General features: G+C 51.1%; 1 protein-coding gene across 6 annotated transcripts in view; it reads right to left on the bottom strand.

The window, feature by feature from the left end:
• The window catches only part of TBC1D1 (TBC1 domain family member 1), a 227,279-nt gene that overhangs the window by 19,237 nt on the left and 187,802 nt on the right, over nt 1-20,240 (bottom strand). For all 6 annotated transcript variants that reach the window (XM_004763984.3, XM_004763982.2, XM_045076409.1 and 3 more), the window contains 2 exons: nt 15,534-15,692; nt 1,445-1,689 (listed from right to left, as the gene is read on the bottom strand). In XM_004763984.3, the coding sequence (XP_004764041.1) occupies nt 1,445-1,689; nt 15,534-15,692 (404 nt within the window). The remainder of the gene's footprint in view (nt 1-1,444; nt 1,690-15,533; nt 15,693-20,240) is intronic.

Raw genomic sequence — 20,240 nt, 5'->3', positions numbered from 1 at the left:
CTTCTAAAGGGTCCCCTCTCTAGATTGTGTTCCAGTCCTAGAGGGAAGCCCACAATGGGTCCCACAGCGCGCAGGGCTCCTACAGTCAGCCTGGGGCTCAGCAGTCTGATGGCCTGAGTCCAGGGCACTACCATGTAGAGAGGGTCCGAGCCCCACTGAGATGCTACAGGTTGGACACATACCATGCAAACTGGCAAAAACAAAACAAAACAAAGCTATTTCCAGGGGCCCAGACAACACAGCCCTTAAGCACCCGCTGTTATTACCTAAACCCCACAAGAGTCGTGTGTTAAAGAACTAAATTAAATTGAAAATTCCACTCTCTCCTATGGCAGGTGCACCTATATCAAAGCTAATGGGGAGAACATTGAAAGAACTGACAGGGTCTGTGGGAAGTGTTAGGGGCTCCACATCCTTTAGGTAATGAAGTGGCTTCCTTTGATGAGATTTGTGTTCATGGGGAGGTTCATATTCACAGATGGAGGTAAAAGGATTTTCAACCACCCAGTTTGGTCCTCTCAAAGAGTCCTTGGACCTAATGAGTCCTTTCTTAAGAAAAATACTAAGGCTCTGAAATCAGAGTAGCCTGCTGGTAGAGGAATGTGTGTACGTGGGATCTCACATTTAGAAATATTCCCAGAGCGGGGTCCGGAGTGCTCCCACCTCTGACAGAGGCAGTCACAGTGTTAGGCACACACTGCCCTTTGGATTTCCTTTGCTCCGACCTACCACTGTTTGTTCAACAGATACGCACTGGGTGCCTCCTTCAGCTCAGGCACTGCTCTAGGAACTAGGGAGGCAGCTCCAAGATAGGTTAGATCCCTGCCTTCTTAGGAGATATACTTAGGAAAGTCGGGAGAGCGAACAGGTAAATGAATAAGGGAACAAGGTGATTTCAGACAGTGTTCTACGCCATAAGAAACGAGACAAGTTACATGAGATGCGTGCCTGGGTGGAAGGGGGTGGGGAGGGGGATGGGTGTAACATCAGGATGGTCAGAAGGAGCCTCTCCCAGGATCTGATATTTGAGCTGAACCCTGGGTGACAAGGGCTAAGGTGGAATGCGGGGGGATGCCGGGCAAAGGAAGTGACAGATACAGAAAGTTAAGAATTAGATCATCTGAGGATGGTTGGACGAAGGGTAAAGGGAGGGTCCTGCAGTCAGACAGGCCTGGGCTGAAACCCCAGCTCCGCCACTTGCTAGTCGGGTAAACTGAGTTAAGGTGAGTCTTCCCATCTGTACATTGAGCTGCTTCATAGTGTCTTCCTGAGGGTTACCGGGGTGGTAAGTGCAGTATGAAAAGCTTGCCGTCACGCCTAGCACAGAGCTAAGTGCTCAGCAAAGAAAGTGGAGGGTGGGGAAATTGTCTCAGAGAGACCTGGAAAGGGATCCAAAACATTTCTGGCCTTTGTCTCTAGCAAATATACAAGGAATGCTCTCTACCTGTAAAATAATCATGTCCGGCCGATACTGTTTCCGCAGTCCCATTTCAAACATCAGAAACTTGAGCATGGTAAATGCCTCTTCCTCACCCATGTGAAGCAGCAAAATGCCTGCTACAAAGCTGAGACCTTGGCAGTATCCTACTTCCTGGTCGAGAAGCGAGTAGGCCTTCAGGATGTTGTAGAGAGACAGCTGCCCCGCCCCGAGCTGGGCAGAGAAGTACGGATGTGTCGGGAAGGTTCTCCCTGCAGAAACAACACGGGTTAGACGCAGTTGAAGAAAGCAAGCCCATTGAACCAGAACTATGATGTGCTTCAGGTGGAGGAACAGATTTCCGGGAGCACGATCATAAGTCAGCTTTGGACATGAGGGTGGTCTCTTGTTCTCAGAACAATGGGGGCAATTAGAAATCAATTACTGATGCTTTTTCAATGGTGGTTCAAGGTGAAAGACACTAGGACTACCCTGGGTCCTGCAGGTATCTGGATTTCAAGCTCCAGCAAAAAGAAAACGGTCCATCCTCTAAACTTACATCTGCCCTCCAGAGGAGCAGATGGCCGCGGCTCGTCACCGCCGCCCTGTCCCCCGGCACCTGCAGGCAGCCCAAGGCCCCAGAGCACTAGAGACACAGCCCAACCAGCTTTTCCCAGCCCGCGAACAGCCTGCCTGCAAATGCTTCACACCCCACTCAGATTTCTGTACTTTTAAACCACAGGCGTGCTTTGAAATGGCTTGAGAAGCAGCAGGTGCTTTCTTTTACACAAAACAATAACCTTCCAGAAAGGTAATTAAAAAAAAAAAAAGGAAAGAAAAGAAAAAGAAAAACCCTCAACATCCTGATTATTTTCACAAAAAGCTGGTGTTCAGATAAGGTTTAAAGACTTATTTTGTCCAGGGGCTTTTGGGGCCGCTATCTGTCAAATCCCACTTCACCCCACTCCTTCTGGGAATGTGCCTGATGGGGCAGTGCGTTTCCAGGGAGAAAAGGACATGATTGAGAGGACAACCACCTAGAGCCACGCCAAGGGCCAAGCTTGGACCCAGGGGGAGAATCAGGGCCTCATCTGGACTAGCAAAGGCAGAAGGTACATCTAGTTGCCACAAGGCAACTGTTCACCTTAGTCATTCAGCCTTGGCAAAGGGAGCACGATGCATTCGTGGGTTCTTCCTCAGCCTCACAAGAAAGCATTGAATCAATCCAGATCGGCTTGTTTGATTTTAAATCAAGGGGACAGTAACAGTCTAACTACTCTCCTGATTTCCTGTCCCACATCCATTTTTTGCCTGCTCTACCTCCTTCCCCCAACGAACTGTCCCCAAACACACCCTGAACATGTCACCCACACTGCTAGAAAGCACTCAGCAGCCCCCCAGCGATCAAAGAGCAAATTCTACACCCCTAGCCAGGGAGCTCTGTGCATCTCCTCACCCACTCCCCCAGCTTCATCCCCTACTCCAGGGCTGGCATCAGAGTGAGCAAGGGGTGTGTGCAGAGCGGACAATGCCTGTGTGTGCGTGTGAGGTGGGTACTTACCCCCGTGCACCCTCCCCGTCTACAACAGCACGTGCGACTCAACTGTAATGAAACATTCTCCAGCAGCCACGGTCGAAAGCAAGAGGTAAAACTAATTCTATGACTGTTTGTTTAACCCAACATATGCAAATGTTATTTCAACACGTAATCAGTACACAAATCATTGGGACATTCTGCATTCTTTTTTCTTGCTAGGCCTTTGAAACCCAGGGTCCTTCTCACGCGGATGGTGCGTCTCAGTTTGGAGCCACCATATTTCCAGGGCATCGTAAGCACCTGTGACCGCTGCACTGAGAGCACAGGTGTGGCTCTTTCTCCAGATTCTCCGAGGGATGAGGGCAAGAGGATTCGGGGGGCTCTTCACGCCATCACCCCCAACCTGCCGACAAGCAGATGGCGCCCTGCCCACACCCTTCCCTCTGAAGGCCTCTGGGTCTCCCAGCAGGTCTGTGTGGCAGACACACAGGCCACATGAGGCATGCAGTGCCAGGAAGGATCTGGTTCCCTTTCCATCGGTCCCCGTGAGCACCTGCTTACCCAGTACCCTCCGGTGTCAGATTCCGCCCCCTGCAGAAACAAGAACGGACACTCACTGGCCCTGATGGTGGAGGGAGCCTTTTTAAACTTAATGTTCCTGTTATTATTCTGGTTGACATGCAATGTTACGTTAGTTTCAGGGCTACAGCGCACCGATGCGACGATGCTTCACGTTACTCAGTACTCAGCACGCGGAGGACAGTAGCCACGTGCCCTTACTACCATCCTGTCCCCCACATGGCCTGTGCTCCGCGTGTCCTCTCGGACTCGGGCTGGAAGCGGACATCACACCCTTCTCTTCGTTCCATTCGCCTCCTTCCTCGCCCCTCTCCTCTAGCAACCACAAGTTCCTCTATGTCTACGAGTCTTTTTGTTTGTTTTTTAGATTCCATATGTAAGCGAAAGCATGTGCTATTTGTCTTTCTCTGTCTTCCCTTAAGCATCAGACTCTCTAGGTCTATCCACGTTGCAAATGGCAAGATTTCGTTATTTTATGGCGAAATAATATTCCACCATACATATACCTCATGTTTGTCTATTTATCTGTTGATGGGGGACGTTCCTCATTTAATTTTTGCAAGTCTCCCGGGAGGATGAGCCTGCAGGCTGGGGAGGGACGGGTGTCACCTAGATGGCTCAGTAATTGTCAGGTTGGGGGCAGGGCAATCATTTCCTGTGTGATCAATGGCTCTGTGCCTACAAGGGTTTCATGCTGGGTCTAATGCTCTGCTGTCACAGTCTCGACATTCTTAATAACTCTTGAACAAGGGGTTCTGCATTTTCATTTTGCAACAGGTCCCGCAGATTATACCCTGTCTGAGGTGGGCAGCCCCCTGGGTAGTTTTCTGGGGTGGCTACAGCCACGTTGCCCACAGCTCTACTACCAAGCAGTTATGAGAGAGCAAACCTTAGGCCAAATTCCACCAAACATATGATATTTATTAGCATGCTGATGTGAAAAAAGAACCGCATAAGAACGTCTCATGCTGTGTTCAGGCCTCCAAGCAAGTGCCTCTTGGGAAAGGTTCAGCTGGAGGACGGTACTGTGGCAGTCTGATGGCACAGCCAGGCCACCAACTGTCCCACAACAATACTCCGTGGAGCGCGGGGACATGGTCTCAGTGGGCCGCTGGTGGCAAGACCCAGACACTTTCTGATCAACTGCAGATCTTGAATGTTACCCATCTTCACCATAAAAAATTACACGTGGCATCTTTTGCCAAGCACAAGCCCTCAGAGGTACATTTCAGCGGCATCTGAAGTCCATAAGCAACCCTTGGCATGGGGTCCCTGACTTAGGGACCTTCTAAATGCCAACTGAGCACACTAGGTGGGAAAAGAATTAATCCTACAACACCATCCATCGCCTTGGGGAACCCCATGAAGCATTTTAGCCAGGTTACCGCACAAACAAGAACATCACCCTTGTTTTATTCATGAGAAAAACATGGCAGGTGAGCGCCTCAGCCCTGCCGTCACACCGCCCAGCTGTGAAGGGGCAGACCTGAGATCCGAACACTGGTCCCCAGCTCCAGACATGGAGTTCTCCGGCAGATGTCCAAGTGAAAAGTATGAGAACTGGGGTAGCACAGCTCCTACCACTCATGGTGTCCCCAGCTCACTGCACAAGCTGTAGGGAGAGCCAGGGTCCTGCGTTCCTTTCCTCCCAGTGAGTTCCCGTCCTCCACACGCTCAGCCAAGCCCCCCACCCTGGGGAATCCTGGCTCCTCCAGCGCGTGTTTCCTGGTTTCCTCCTCACTCCGTGCTTCCACACAATCCCTGGGACGGGGCACTGCCACCTGTATTTGTCCCGGCCATGGGACCGTGGGCACTAGGCTAATTCCCCAGCATCTCCTCTTTTTGCCTGCGCTTGCTGGGGTCCCCGTGAGGGTTAAATGCAGGTGGGTGTGCGTGCCTGGTGTGACGCCACCCAGCTGGCCCTAACGGCCGGAGGAGGGGGTCGGTGCACGCCACATGACCACCAAGCCGGCTTTCTGAGACACAGGGCTATTCGTGTAAAAGAGCTTCTTCCCAAGCAGCAGCACACAGCAACACCTGCTCCCTGCCGTGAAGACTGTGCAGAGGAGATGTGGGCTTTCACAGTACTCACATGAGCCCGGTGACAGAAACACCCGCCCTGCACTCAGAGCTCCCCATGTGACAGGAACTGTGCCACGGAACTGAAAGACCAACCCTTTCCTGGCCCTTAAGAAACTCACAGTCTGGTAGAACAAAACAGATAAATCCAGAAAATTTAAGTATTTGCTGACCGCAGGACTTATACAGGGTGCTGGGCCCAAGAGGGACGTGGCCCTGCTTGCACGCGGCTTCACAAGAATTGGTTCTAATGGTTCTCTTCCATCAGGCGGCCGTAACAAGCACGGAGAAGAGAGGTACAGAAGTGCAGTTTATGGAGACAAGTCCGAAAACCGAGAGGCCTGACCCAGACACAGGGCAGCAGTCCAGGAAGGCTGCCTGGAGGAAATCTCTTCAGCAGAACCAAGCAGGAGAAAGAGGCATTAACAGAGCCGGGGAGAGGAGCACACATGCAGCAGGAACCCCACAGGCCGGGCACCAGACTGCTAATGGGCATGGCCAGAAGGTCTGGGGCTGGCCATCAGGGGAGAGGACGGGAGAGTTCAAAGCAGGGCCTGTAAGAGAACAGCTTAGACGCCAGGATTAGCCTTAGCCTGTGGGCCCCGTGAAGGCCATGGAGTCAGCACAGGCCACGGAGAGGTTGGAGATGTGTGCTTCCTCTCTAAAGAAAACTCGAAGAGCAGGCGTGCCACGATAGCCCAGGGCGGGTAGAGACCAGAGGAGGTCAGCTGGGCCAGGAGCCAGGAGCCAGGAAGCAGTCACAGGCCCTTAACTTGGGAGAGCGGTGGTGGGGCAGCAAATGGGGCTGAACTGCGAACTTACTCTCCGGGCAGCCTTAGACTGAGAGAAGGGCGTGCAGATGGGGGGAGTTTCTAGTATGGGAAACCAGACGAGTCATCAAAACGAACTGCTCAAGAAGGGCAGACTGGGGTCCAGGGTACAGCACCAGCAAATCCCTGTCTGGACCTGGGGCGCACGGGTGGCTCAGTCATTAAGCGTCTGCCTTCGGCTCAGGTCATGATCCCAGGGTCCTGGGATCGAGGCCCGCATAGGGCTCCCTGCTCGGTGGGAAGCCTGCTTTTCCCTCTCCCGCTCCCCCTGCTTGTGTTCCTTCTCTTGCTGTCTCTGTCTAATAAATGAACAAAATCTTTAAAAAAAAAAAATCCGTATCTGGACCTATAAAGCTTAGGGAATTTCATAACTGTGACCAATTCAGCAGAGTTCCGAAATGTCTCAACCAAAGCCCTTGAAGGAAATGGGTATCACAATTCCAAATGTGTGAATTTTAGAAAGATGACACAGCACACTGGTTATTACCTAACCCCTAGCCGGGCTGAGGACAGCAGTCCAGAGTGAAACACACTTACGCATCCACAAAGACACAGGAAAAGCCACACTGAGGACAAGAGCCAAGTCTGCTAAAGGCCTCCTGGCAGTCTGAGTCAAATTTTGCCTCCAAAGAGTTCAAGACTCACTGTGTTCTGCCAAAATGAGTTATAGGAAAACTTTTGGTTTTCATCTTTTCAGTTCTGGAATTGCAGACACAGGGTTATGGACCTGTGTTAATTTCTATTACAATTTACAGATTAGGTGAGAGGAGAAATCACAATATTTTTAATAGAATTTTTTATTAAAGATTTTTATTTTTTTATTTACTTGAGAGAGAAAGAGAGTGAGAAGGTGAGAGAGGAGAAGGTCAGAGAGAGAAGCAGACTCCCCATGGAGCTGGGAGTCCGATGCGGGACTCAATCCTGGGACTCCAGGATCATGACCTGAGCCGAAGGCAGTCGTCCAACCAACTGAGCCACCCAGGCGTCCCGAAATCACACAATATTTTTAAGGGAAAATACCTTTTCCGCTTCTGAACGCTTCGCTTGAATCAGGTTAGCAAGAGCTCTTCAACCTTGCTCCCGGAGGACTCACTTTTATGAAAGCAAAACCAGGCTAATTACCTCGACAGAAAAGACTCCCGTGGTGAGTAGGAAGCTCGGGGGGCATGTGTGAGGAACAATCAGGTTTTATTTGAAGGCCTCGGACACTTGATAGGAAGGAAAGGAAAGAGACCATGGGTGTGGGGTGGATATCTTGGACCAGGACAGAACTCGGTTCTCTTATTTCACCCACAGCCCCCGAAGAGGAGACATTATGCTTCCCTATTTGAATAGTGGAGAAGAACCCAGTGTTTTTAGGATTTAGCTGACATATTCCACACAACATCACATATGAGCTCCGCTGAATGGACAGCCTCTTCCTACGTGGGTATGTCCACGAGGCAGTGTGACCGAGCACACGGCAGTGGCCCGCGATCCCAACTGTAGCATGTGTATATGGCTCAGCATGGCCCACCCAGCCTCTCTGAACCTCAGTCTCCTCTTCTTGACAGAGGGCAGAATACATACTTTGTGGCGGTGGCAGCACAAGTGGGTGCAATCAATGGTGTTTCAGCACGGGCAACAGTGGGCCGATATGCCCCAGAAAACACACAAAAGCCCAGCTTCCAACCAAGACACGGAAAAAACAAAAGGAACACGTACAACAGTTCTGTAGCATAAAGGCACAACAGTTTCTACTTCAAGGTCGAGGCGCCACTACCGCTCTACTGACCACAACATTCCTCCCAAGCCTGAGAATCTCACGTTCTAACAGACTTCCAAAGGCAAAGGAAAGGTTGAGCCCAGCAACTGATTTCTGTGAAATTGGGAATTCATACACATGGGGAACTGAAAGCGGATATGAATTCCAAATAGTAACACTACTGAACGTCATCACCAGCTAGATTCTACCGAAACACCTGTGAAGGGCAAACTTCCAGATCTTCAGTCACTATGCAAACCAGTCCACTCTCTCATGATGCAGTGTCAGAAGCTATCACTGATTTTCTTTATGCAAGCACCCTGTTCACACAAAACTGACCGAGCTGAAACAAAGGTCTTGTGTGTTCCAGGAGATTCCCAATGCAACTCTGGTTCCACAGCATCTGGAACTCGGCACAGCAAAACAGGCCCCTACTCCCACTCCCAGGCTGGGAATAATCACAGTCTCCAGCATCCAGGTCCTGGGTGGAGGAGAAGAATGACTGCCCGTCTGCCTTTGTAATTATTATAATTATTACACTTCATAATGTTAAACTGGATTCTATATGGGGGAGGAGGACACTTCTTCTCCTACATTGCATTCTTCGAGTCCCATGGTTCTCAGTGTACGGCTGGTCTCTCCAGGCTCTGTGAGCTGCCCCCTCTGCTCTCTGCGTATATATCTATGCAAGTTTAGCTTTTCCCTCATATATTTCCAACAACATAAATGCAACAGATTGAATGCAGAAACGAAAATGAGAAGCTGGTTAATTCCATTACCCCAGGCATTAAAATGTAAAACAATGCCTCTCACTAAATTTCTTTTATTTTGGAATGCGTTGTTCATGATGATGTGTTCCTATGTATGTGTTTATGGTAGTTCTTTTAAAATACCACCACGGCTCACCCACGCTCCTGAGTACACACCCAGTAAAGGGAGGAGGCAGGCCTCGTAAGCTGAAAAAGGACCAGGCAGATGAACCTTGTTCCCAGGCAGCCTGCCTCTATGTTCACATAATCTAGGATCTGGTACTGCCACCCCCCAGGCCCATCCTGAAGGTACTAAGTTAGCACCGCGAAGAAAAAATGAAGAACTCCTCTTATGAAGATGTCATCTCCCCACGTGAGTCCCTGGCAGGGGTCTAGAGCCTTGAGCACATGCGAGAACATGTTCAGCCCCTTGAACCTCACTGCTTGATCACTGCTCACTCAAAGCACATCAGTGACAAGGGAAATGCAGTTTCCCATTCTTGCTCGCAGGCTGCGCCAAGTCTGTGGAGTGACAGCCTGACTCCATGAGACGGGCTGGGGAAGGCGGGCCCCTGCCCACCTACCTGGGAGCAGCGCAGAGTCCCTGCCGCCGAGGTAAAGCCCCTCGCTCTGGCCAGCCTCGAAGGAAACGGGATAAGCACCATGAAACCCTTTCTCCAGACTAGACGCCGCAAGCGACAGGACGGGCCTTCTTTAGCCTCCATGTGATGGTTCGCAGCCAAGGAGAGAAACAAGGCCCCTCAGACTTCTCTCCAGGGCAGAGGCTCCCTCACACACGGGGGAGACAGCCAAGTAGCCAGAGTCAGACGTGGGCATGAAGGAACTCCTGATTTGTGTTAAAAAGACCTGTGATGATTCTGTGTCTCGTGTGTCTGCATGAAGCCACGAGCTGGAGACCCACATTCGGATGTATTTCTAAACAACCCACAACTTAATTTCATGTAGTGTTCAACAATGTAAGTGCTCACCCTTCACAGGGATGCTTCTCGGGGATGAACCTTTCCTTCTAGCAGTTTCCAAACATGAACCACATCCAGGATCACCTGAGTGGCTGGGGGTGTGCACACCCCGGCCCCCACCTGTGCTCCTTCGGTGGCACGGCGGGGACGGTGGCCTCAGGAATGTGATTTTCACCAGATCTTCAAGGGCTCCTGCATGTGAGCTCTGCCTGGTCCCAGGAGAAACACGATTCTAGTCTACTGTCTCCATGGTCCACCTGACTTCCTCTCGGCAGAGACCCCGGACCCTGCAGTTTTGCTCACTTGGCTGCAGCTGCTCCAGGAGGCCTCATGGGCCACCGGCACAGCTGGTCAGTGTGCAGCAGCCCCACGGCTGGCAAACAAGTTCCTTTCTCTTGCCCCTTTCACCAAGAGCCTGGAGACTTCTGCATCCCCAGGGGGCAGGCGCAAAGCAGCCCTCTGCTGGGACCCTGGGCCTCCCTGCCCCTTGGCTTCCCCATTGGCAGAAGAGGAACCCTAACAACCCGACCATCTCCAGGTCTCCTTCCCTGATGAGACCCATGAGCCGAAGTTGTTCTTAAATTGCTGCACTTAGCTCTGAGCAGAATGTGAGAAGGACTGGAGAAAATTATATGCTTTGTATAACTCCTCACAATTTTTATGAAATAACTTGGTTATCAGTGGTTTTGTGTCTGTGGTCTTCCCCACCAGAACATGTGTTTCTGAGAGGGCAGGCAATGTACAGGTGCTCTGGAAGGATCTGTGGGATCACTGAGGGAGATGCGGTGGAGTCGACGGTGGGGCAGAGAGAGAGTTCTTTTCTACAAGATTATTTTTAGGGACCATTTGACTGAGCTGGGTGAGCCCTGGAACCGGCTCCTCCTGTGTCCAGACATGTCTCTGCTAAACCCCAGCATCAGCGACCCCAGGTTGGAAGCTCACAGTTAGCCAAGGTGGGAGCAATTACACTGTGGGCAATTGGCAAATTCTACTTGAGGACAACTTCTGTGGGAGCTGGCTGTTGGCCAGCACGCCAGGCATGAAGCATCCAGGGAGAGCTCAGACCCCACGAGAGGAGAGGAGATCATCCCACTTCAACATACCCACACTCAATTCTGTCACTCTGACATTAAAGAGCGATCACTGTGCCATTTAGATGACAAGTACGTTATCATGATGTAGTCTTGATAATACCAGCGACAATGACAGACCCTCTGGAATTATGCATGTAGCTCGTGGTACAGGAAGTTCTTACACTCGAGTTGTGACTGTTCAACTCACCTCCGTAAGGCCAAGGCCCCAACTGGACATACATGTGTTCTAGAACAAGATCACTACACGGCAAATTCTAAGGACTTTACTGGGTTTTGTCATTAATGCGTCTTAGTTTCTTGTGTAGGACTTGAACCCAAAGATGACACCCAAGGTGGTGCTTGTCCTCATCCCCCACGTGTTGCTCAAGACCGCCATCTACTTCCCCCAGAACTCAGCTTTTGTGGTGTGGCCAAGCGAGGCAAACTACCAAAATACAAGGGAAAACCCTCTGTGCCTTGCTGCGGTCAGTCTTCCTCAACATCCTCAGCCCATCCTTCATTCTGGAGGCTTTCCTCCTTCTCCTCATCTTTTATGAATTCTAAAACAGCAAGGAGACAATTCTTCTTTCTCACACTTGGATTATAGTTCCTTTCCTTTACCATACCAGGCAGGCTTTATATCTTTGGGTTAAATACATTAAGTGGAAGCAAAGACCAACACGACAGCCCCGTGCTGGCTTGCGGAGACAACCACGTCTCTGGATACGAGCTTTGCCTTTCAGGGCAGCGTGGGCATGGCTAGCTGCGTTCAGGGTCACTGATGGAGGGTCTTCGAAGGCCATCAGAAAATACTGCCTCTGGTCACCAAAGACTCAGCAGACCTCTGCGGAGTACATACACTCTGCTACCACTGTACTGACCCATGGAGCACAGATTAGTAACACGAGCCATGGATGTGGGGAGGGTTAGGGGCAGTTCCTGGAGCCGCTTTTGGATTTCATGGTGTTCCCAGGTTGCCTGACCTGGTCGCGTTTTGACCCGGCTGAATCCGTCCTCTCAGGGGAGAGGCTGGAGAGCCTCGGGGGTGGAAGTCCTGACTGCCAGAGGGGGTCCCGGCTGGGAGGTCAGGGAGAGGAGCCCCTGCGGTGGTGGAGGATAGAGGAAGGGAGCCTGAAAGGGGTCTCCGGCTGCTGCCATTCATCACGGGCAGCTTTTCATGTGGGAGTGGGAGGCAGGATGCTGGGCTGTCTGTGCTGTCTGTTCAGCATGCAGAACCAGAGAACAGAAAGCTTGCAGTCACCTGCTGGCTGCCCAAATGACTGCAGGTGGAACCAGACCTAAAGGGTGGGGCAGGTTCCTGAACGAAGAAGGATTTGCTAAGTTTCCTCTGCGTAGTCTGAGAGAAGCTGTTTTCTCGTGGCCGGGTGTGGTCCGCTCTGAGAGTGCACTGCCACGTGACGAGGCAGGGAAAGCTGTGTGGGTATGGAGTAGGCAAATCCAAGAAAGAGAGAACTGTATGGTGTCCTGGAAGGGACAGGATACAGAAACTAAGACGACCCAGATTCCGGAACTTTCTGCCCCTGAGTAGCTTGTCACTTGGACAAAGCACACACCTCTCTGGGCTTCATGTATCACCTCTACAGTGGAAATAACATGTGCCCAATTTCATAGAGGGTTGCGTAAAGCTGAAATTGGACAAGGCTTAAGAGAGTGAGTTTTACAGGCTATAAAGAAATGCCTGACTCCAAAGTCTGCTATTCTTCCTCTTTGAAGGAAAAAAATCTTATGGAAAACTGATTAATAGCTAATTTCAGAAAGTAAAACAAGAGGCAGGAAAACAGAAACTCATGGAGACCCAAAATACAACCAACTAATGGGCATTCTGTTCTCCCGCCCAGGAAGATGCCACCTCCTTGAGAAACCGAAATACTGATGCTCAGCACGACGCACCTTTATTGGGCCGAGTTAGCCACGGCGGAGACCAGACGACTCTCTGGGAAAATGCCAACCCCTCGTGAGAGGAGAGCGGAGGCGCCGGCGAAGACTGCGGGGACGCCCAGATGAGCCCTCCCTGCACCCGACAGAGCGGAGCTGGTGGGTGGCGCACCCTGGGCGCCGCTGCCGGATGGTTCCCCCAGTTCGGCTCAGGAGAGAAGCTGGGCTCCGCAGAGGCCCTGGGAAAACTTAGGAGAGACGCACGGAGGTTACCTGGAAACTATACTGTTGTTGGAAACAGCTTTTGGGCCTTGGGTGGGTATTCGGAGGGCATCCAAAGAGGGGGGCTGGGCCAGGACAGGGGAGGAAGTGAGCTGGAGGGGCGGCCAGTGCTGTCGGGGAGGGGCAGTTACAGCTGGCCTCTGGGCAGGGCTGGGGAGGGTGGGAGACAGGTGGGGACCAGAGGACAGGAGGGCCGCCTGGCTCTGACCGTGAACCAGAAAGGCAGTCTCGGCTCAGACCCAGTGGCCACCAGGGGACAGTCCGCAGTGGGCTCATGGCAGGGGAGGCACCCCCACCCCGGGCCCTGGAGCTGACCTGACCTGTTGTCCCCCTCCGCAGAGAAGGGAGGACATGCGAGCACCAGGAGGCAGAGGCCCGATGCTGCCTGGGGAAGGGGGAGAAGAATACTGAGGGAAAACATCTTCCAGAGAAAAGAACATCTGGATTGAAGAAGGGAAAACGTGCCCCTCCTCCCCCTCCCATCCCAGGAAGGAGTGGGGGCAGGGAGAGACACTGGCTGTACCTCCCACCCCCTTCCACCGCTTACTCTCAATTTAGTTTTCACTTCATTTCACGTGATGGGAACATGTGTTACTCATCACATCAGTAAACACAGCAGCCCGTTCACAACACTGCTTTTCTGGGGGTCAGTGGGGCAAATGGGCTCCAGCCCCATCCCTCACACTTTGTCCCCAAGGGGCAGTCACAGCCTGTCAGTGTCCCCCTTCACCCAGCAACCGTCTCCATGGGAACCCACGGGGCTCCAGGCTCCGAGGGGCCTGCCTTCGGTAGGGGGCGAGGTCCGGCCCAACCCCAGTCCCCCAGTGCCTCTTCCTGAAGAGGATTCAGGGCCAACTCCCAAGGCTGTTATGGGGTCGTGTGAGATGGGGGCGCTAGCGGGGCTGCCTCCGGTCAAAAGCTCCGGTTCCTCCAGCATCCACAATGGGACAGGCTCTGCCCTCAGGGCTGGGGGCACACTGGGAGATCGGCCCCAGTCCAGCCCCCGGGGGGCTGCTTCCCTTGGCAGGGAAGGGCAATGAGAAGGTGCTGCCGGGTCACTGAGGACGGTGGCTAGGGGGCTGCGGGGAAGAGCACGGGCTCCGTGGGCACCAGACGCCGCACACAGGCTATGGGATTCCCAGCACGTCACTCAACCTCAGTGCTGTTCCATTTTCTCAGCAGGGACCGAACAATACTTACCGGATCATGTTGGTAAGACTAAAGAAGGGAGTTCAAGTAACTCTACACAACGTTTGGCCCCGAGTAAAGTTACGCATCCGCCTTAACTAACAACGATCATTGTCACAATAAGGACCGTGGGCAGCATCGTGGTGGGACAGCACGGGTGGGACAGAAAGGCTCGGCAGAAAGAGGGAATCCAGTCTGACGGTGGGAGAAGAGGCGAGAGGGTCGGGGCAGTTTCTCGGAAAGGACATCTGCGTTTGGACCCAAAGAAGACCGTGTGTGCAGTTTTCCCTTTGATTTGCTGTGTGGCTAGACAGGTAGGACTCCACGCGGTCTCGACCAGCCCACACCTCCAGCTCTCGGGCAATAGCCTCCTTCCCTCCCGGCAGCTGGGCTGCAGGGACCTTGGAGAGCCAGACCGCTGAGGGCCCCCGAGCACAGACAGTAACTCTGGGGAGTCCTTGGCGGCAGGAGCCGGGACGGCCATTCCAGAAGCAGGACCACATGCTCTGAAAGCCGCAGGCCCAAGCTCCTACCACCTGGGGCCCGCAGGGTTCCTGGGAGCAGCCACATCTCCACCGCGGCTCATGGCCATGGACAGGTCCTGGGCTGCTCCATACACCCTAGTGATCGATATGCTGACCCCACGAGTGAGTCCTTCACTGGGGCACCTGCAGGTCCAGCCAATACACTGGCTCTGCCTTAGGGTTGTTACCACTGTTCAGGAGACAAGGTTGCCACCGTCTTCCCAAAATAAAATGGCCCAAAACCCACTCACCAACTGCTTTCTACAATTGTGCTAGTAAGTCCTATCTGTGATTATTAAAGACTAGGGAGAGGCTCCTGTAACTCGGCCAAGCATCAGTTCTGACTCTTGTCTTCCAGCACATTCCTTCGGTGGACTATACAACCTCCTATTGATATCAGAATTACTGAGCTGAACCACGGTCACGACCAGAGCCTTCGAGCACAGCGGAGTTAACAAGCTGCCCAGACAAGACAGGGATTTTTATCTACTTGAAGGCATCTGTGATTACTCCAGGGCTTTTCCAATTCAAAGACTCAGTGGTAAATTCTGATTGCTAAACCGAAAGACAGATCACTAAATAACTCAGACAGCCTCTTCCCGTTTGCCAAGTGAGTGAAGCTTCCGCTTCCACGTCACACCGACTGCAGACTTACCGAGGTCAATAAGGATCGCGTGCTGTTGGGAGGTGAGCCGTTTTAAGAGTTCTTTGTATGGCATGTCCTTTGGCTGCTGTTTACTGGGAAACTGGTATTGAAGGCGGCATTGCTCTGCTAGAAACTTCCAGATTTCCCCCCGGAGATGACGTGGCACACCTACGGGGAGGAGGGGTGGCAGAAAATGTGTTTCATGCTCAGAGAACAAACTAATAATGAGTTAAATTTCATTCCATTGACCCGGCCTCTTGTTCCATATGGATTGACAGCATTGAAATGGAAAGGAAGCAACCGGAAGTCTGTCCTGTCTACTACTCCCCTTCTTCCCTCCGTCCTTCCCCGTCAGCCCCTACTTCCCCGGCCTCTCACTTTCCTTTCAGCTCTCAAATGCGTACTATGTTTGGACAGAGCTAGACTCAGCAAGGCATGAACTGGCGAATGGCACGAGCCCCTATCTGGTGCCAATTAGTAACAGTCTAAGGAAAGACGTTGGGCGCATGAAGTTACAGTGCACAGTGTCTCGTACAAGGGACGTGAGCTGAGTGAGGGGGTTTGGAAGAAGCAGAGCAAGAGGTCATGGAATCCTTCACTTGTGCCAAGATGTCAGAGCGTGGGAGGGAAGAGAGAAGATGAGTCGCAGGAAGAAACTAGAAATGTTTCCGAGCCTCGGGCATGGCACGCACGTGTGGAGGAAGCAGGCGGCCGTCAGGCTGGAAGGGTTTTATTAAGAGGCGAGATTAAGGGTAAGCAACCTGCACCTTATTTGGCAGCTCTTGGGAGCTACGGAATGTTTCTGAGCTGGGGAGGGAGAGGCCTAATTGGGGAATACTGCTTAGACCCTGTGTGCCAGGTGGGTGGAGACAGGGAGGAGAGGCTGGACACCGTCCACATAAATGTGCCTCTGGGAACATTCAACCGGGACCTGAAAACAAGAGAAGCTTTCCAAGAGCCGCTACTCCGTGTTTTAAATACACTGATTTGAATACTCCAAGTGATTCAAAGTGGCATCTGAAGTGTCATATGAAAAGTTCTCTTAAAGCCAATGATGTTATTTAAGGCAAACTTCAGCAGCAAAAGTGATGGCTTTGATTCAAAACTTTTTGGTTGACCATTCTACTGTTGTTACGAGGCCCAAACGCAGACATGGGGAGAAAAGAGAGCCCGCAGAGTAAGACACCAAATCTTTCTCATCTCCCACAAGAGCTCTCTTGAGAGAAAAGGAAGCTCTGATTTCGGGACTGAGCTTTCCTTCCATTCAGGAAAAACTGTGACTGCTTTGTACGCTTCCTGCTACTTAGGGTGCCTGCCCAGGAAGACCGCTTCCCTGGCTTTCCACTGGCCATGCCTGAGAGAAGTCTCAGCAGCGGGTGACATTCACTGTGAGGTCACCGGGCACTGCCAGCATTCTAAGCACTCTGTCACCCCCACGACCTGCTGAGGGAAACGGCAATGACCCTCATGGTAAAGACAAGGAAACTGAGGCCAACAAGCACAGAACCCTCACCGGAGATCAGCCAGCCGCTGGCTGGGAGCAGAGCCGAGAAAGGGACTGCTTTTTCCCTCTTCATGTATTCCCTGTCACAACAGTGAGACAAGCTGCTACTGGAAAAATGTATCTTGTGTTCCTGCCTGGCAGTTAGTAATAAAATCATCGTGTGTGGCTCTGAACCAGAGAACAACCAAGGTCATTTATTATTACCAAATCCATAAGAACTATTTAGAATACTCAGCTATCTCTTAGAAATTCTCTAGGTGGGGCGGCTGGGTGGTTCAGTCGGTGAGGCATCTGAATCTTGATCTCAGCTCAGGTTTTGATCTCGGGGTTTTGAGTTCAAGCCCTGCACCGGGCTCCACACTGGGCGTGGAGCCTACTTAAACAAATAAATAACACTTAAGGTACAGTAAATAATTTGATTTTTCCCTTACACATACCAGATGTAAAAGAATAAAAAAGGGGAGCCTGTGGGAGAAACCCAGGACCACGCTCCCCATGTAGTGGGTTGAACGGCAGCCCCCCAAAAAGGTATGTCCACATCCTAACCCCCAGAACAAGGGAACGTGATTTAGAAAAAGAGTTTTTAGAGATTATAATGAAGGCCTTGAACTGAGATCATCCTGGTTCTGGAGCAGCCGAGAGGAACCGGCAGTGTGTCCCGGAGGCAGAGACGGCAGTGATGCAGCCCCAGGTCACCGACCGCCTCCACGAGCGGCCACGAGCAACCCTGCAGACACCTCCTCTCTAGACCTCCTGCCTCCAAGAGCGGGAGAGGAAACACTTTTGTTGTTTGAGCCACCCGTTTTGTAATCATTTGTTATGGCAGCAACAGGAAACTAATACACCCTGAGGTCTGCCTTTTTATGTTATTCCATTCCTTCTCTCCCTGTCTGCTCAGAGGAGTACCTTACGCTGCGAGTGCACATGCACACACATGTGCAAGCCCTCAACATTTCAAACTATATTACAAGTAAACGTGGCTTGAAAAACAGCGTGTTAAGTGATTTATAGTGGGGCTTTTCACAAAGTATTTTTTTCAGACTGGGAAATTTTCCCAAGGTATGAGATGACCAATTTCCTCTTATTACTAAATCATTCCCATTATCTTATCAGACCTTTATCTTTTGGAGGAAAAGATACTGCTTGTGTCATCGGACAATACCACATATTCTGGTATTGAAGAGAGCTTAGGTTTTGTGATTTAAAAACAAAGAGTCATGCGAATTGGAGCCAGTGCCTTTGCTGAGAAAGACCTGGCACCCCCTCCCCCAGGCTCAGTTTACCTCCACTGACAACCCAGTCTTACTCCGGGGTTGTAGGCAGGGTTCTGCGTGGATAGGATGCCACTCTCCCCCAAATGCGAATACCTTTTTATTTTTACTGACTCTGAAAGTAATTTGTGCTCACCACTTTTTTTTTAAAAAAGCCCTTCTAAAAATGCAAAAGATATAAAGAAAGTGAAAAACCACTCAGAACCAGAGTGAACATATAATTCACCACCCGAAGCAGGAAGCTCTTGAAAGCAAAGGGAAGAAGGCATTAATTTTATGGTCATCCTGCCTATTACCTGGATATTTGCAAATGTGTCATGCGTGGCTTCCTACATACGTACGAGGACACAGAAATATACAGCTGTATGTGAGACCACGCACTGCTTATCTCAGACACCTTCCGCATCAGTAATTATACACTGACTGCACCATTTTCAAGGACTATGGCATAGGATGGGCACCTGGTTGGGGTTTTGGGGTTCTGTTTTGGTTTCTGACTCTCCAATGCCACAATAAGCATTTTTCCTACTGCAGTGCATTTCTGACTGATTAATTTCTAGACTAGGTTTCTAGACGTAGTGTTGCGGGATCAAAGGTAAGGAGTGTTTGCCTCGGGCCCTTATGGCCAATTGCTCAGGTGGCCTTTTTGCAATCTCCTTCCTAAAAAGTACGCTCTGGATGGTAAAGTTCTACTTTGCTATCTTTAGTGAAATCATTTAAACCCAAACTAAGCTTCGAGTTATTTAAAACTCCACAGAATTATTCTTCCTTCTCCTAAGGTAAAACCTTAATCCTGCTGCGTTGATCCAGTTCTAACTGGGAAGGCTCAGGACTCCCTTTCTCCATGTTGTGGGGATCCTTAGGTCATTAGGAGGAAAGGCCTCATCACCCACACAGGACTGTCTTCTAAAGGCTCTGCCATAACCTGGCCTCTACCTAAAAGGCCAAAGGGGTGGTTCTGATTTAATCTCCTTTTTTAGTCTGAGCTACAAGATGGACCGTGGGCATTTGTTTGGAGTCATTATGTCTTACGTATTGAAACCAGCTGAAAAACTGACAGGGCCCTTCGTGCACTTAGAAATACAGAGTTCTTGCCTCAGAAGGCGATATGGCCATGTCCATGGATCCAAAGGGAATTCCAGGTTTGGCTCACCTCTGCATACAAACTACACGATCACCTATCCCAAACCTTACTACACTGGCTCCAGACGCCCCAAGTGCTTCCGTCAGGTCCCCCTTGTAAAACGCATAATGGAAACCACCATATCCAGATGCCGGGCTTCTGAGAAACTCCAACATTTGGAATGGCTGTTACAGACCCATGCGATACCTTTAGTGGAAGCAAAGCCACCTAGGGACCATCATGCCGTCAACAGTGGAAAGGGAAAGAATAGACTCATTTCCTTCTCCGCTTTTTCCTTTTTCCAGACAGCAATCTGGGGCCATTTGGTGCAGTGCTAAGCCTCCAGCAACCACTAAGGGCACAAAGAATGTGCGAACTGGAAGAGAGTTGTGAGACCCTCAGTATGGTCAATGCCTCTCATTCTAGCAGTCAGGAGGCCTGTGCCCAAAAAGGTGAGGACACCTGCTAAAGGTTACATGGGGAGCCACTGGCCAGCTTGGAGCCTGACTATTCACCACCCACCACGCTTCTGATCTCTGAGAAGAGCACTGTCGAGGCAAGTTCAACCACAGGTAGTACCATGTGGCGATGAGAACACCAGCAGATGGTTGTGTGTGCAGCTCTGTGGTCCTAGGCCCATTACAACTGAGCAATGATTCCTTACCCATAGGAAGGGGAAAATCATAACTAGTAATAACCTCTTATTACTAAAACAGGTGCTGTGAAATTCAGATAAAGGTCAAATAATGCCTGTAGGAGGCTACAGAAAACTGCTTTGCCCCACTGTCTTAGAGATGAATTACACTTGTTTAACTTCT

This window comes from Mustela putorius, unplaced genomic scaffold (genome assembly GCF_011764305.1).
Source record: "Mustela putorius furo isolate JIRA1106 unplaced genomic scaffold, ASM1176430v1.1 tig00000083_pilon_pilon_pilon, whole genome shotgun sequence".
Classification (NCBI taxonomy): Eukaryota; Metazoa; Chordata; class Mammalia; order Carnivora; family Mustelidae; genus Mustela; species Mustela putorius.
The sequence above is the reverse complement of the archived record's forward strand: the minus strand, read 5'-3'. Positions and strand labels throughout refer to the sequence as shown.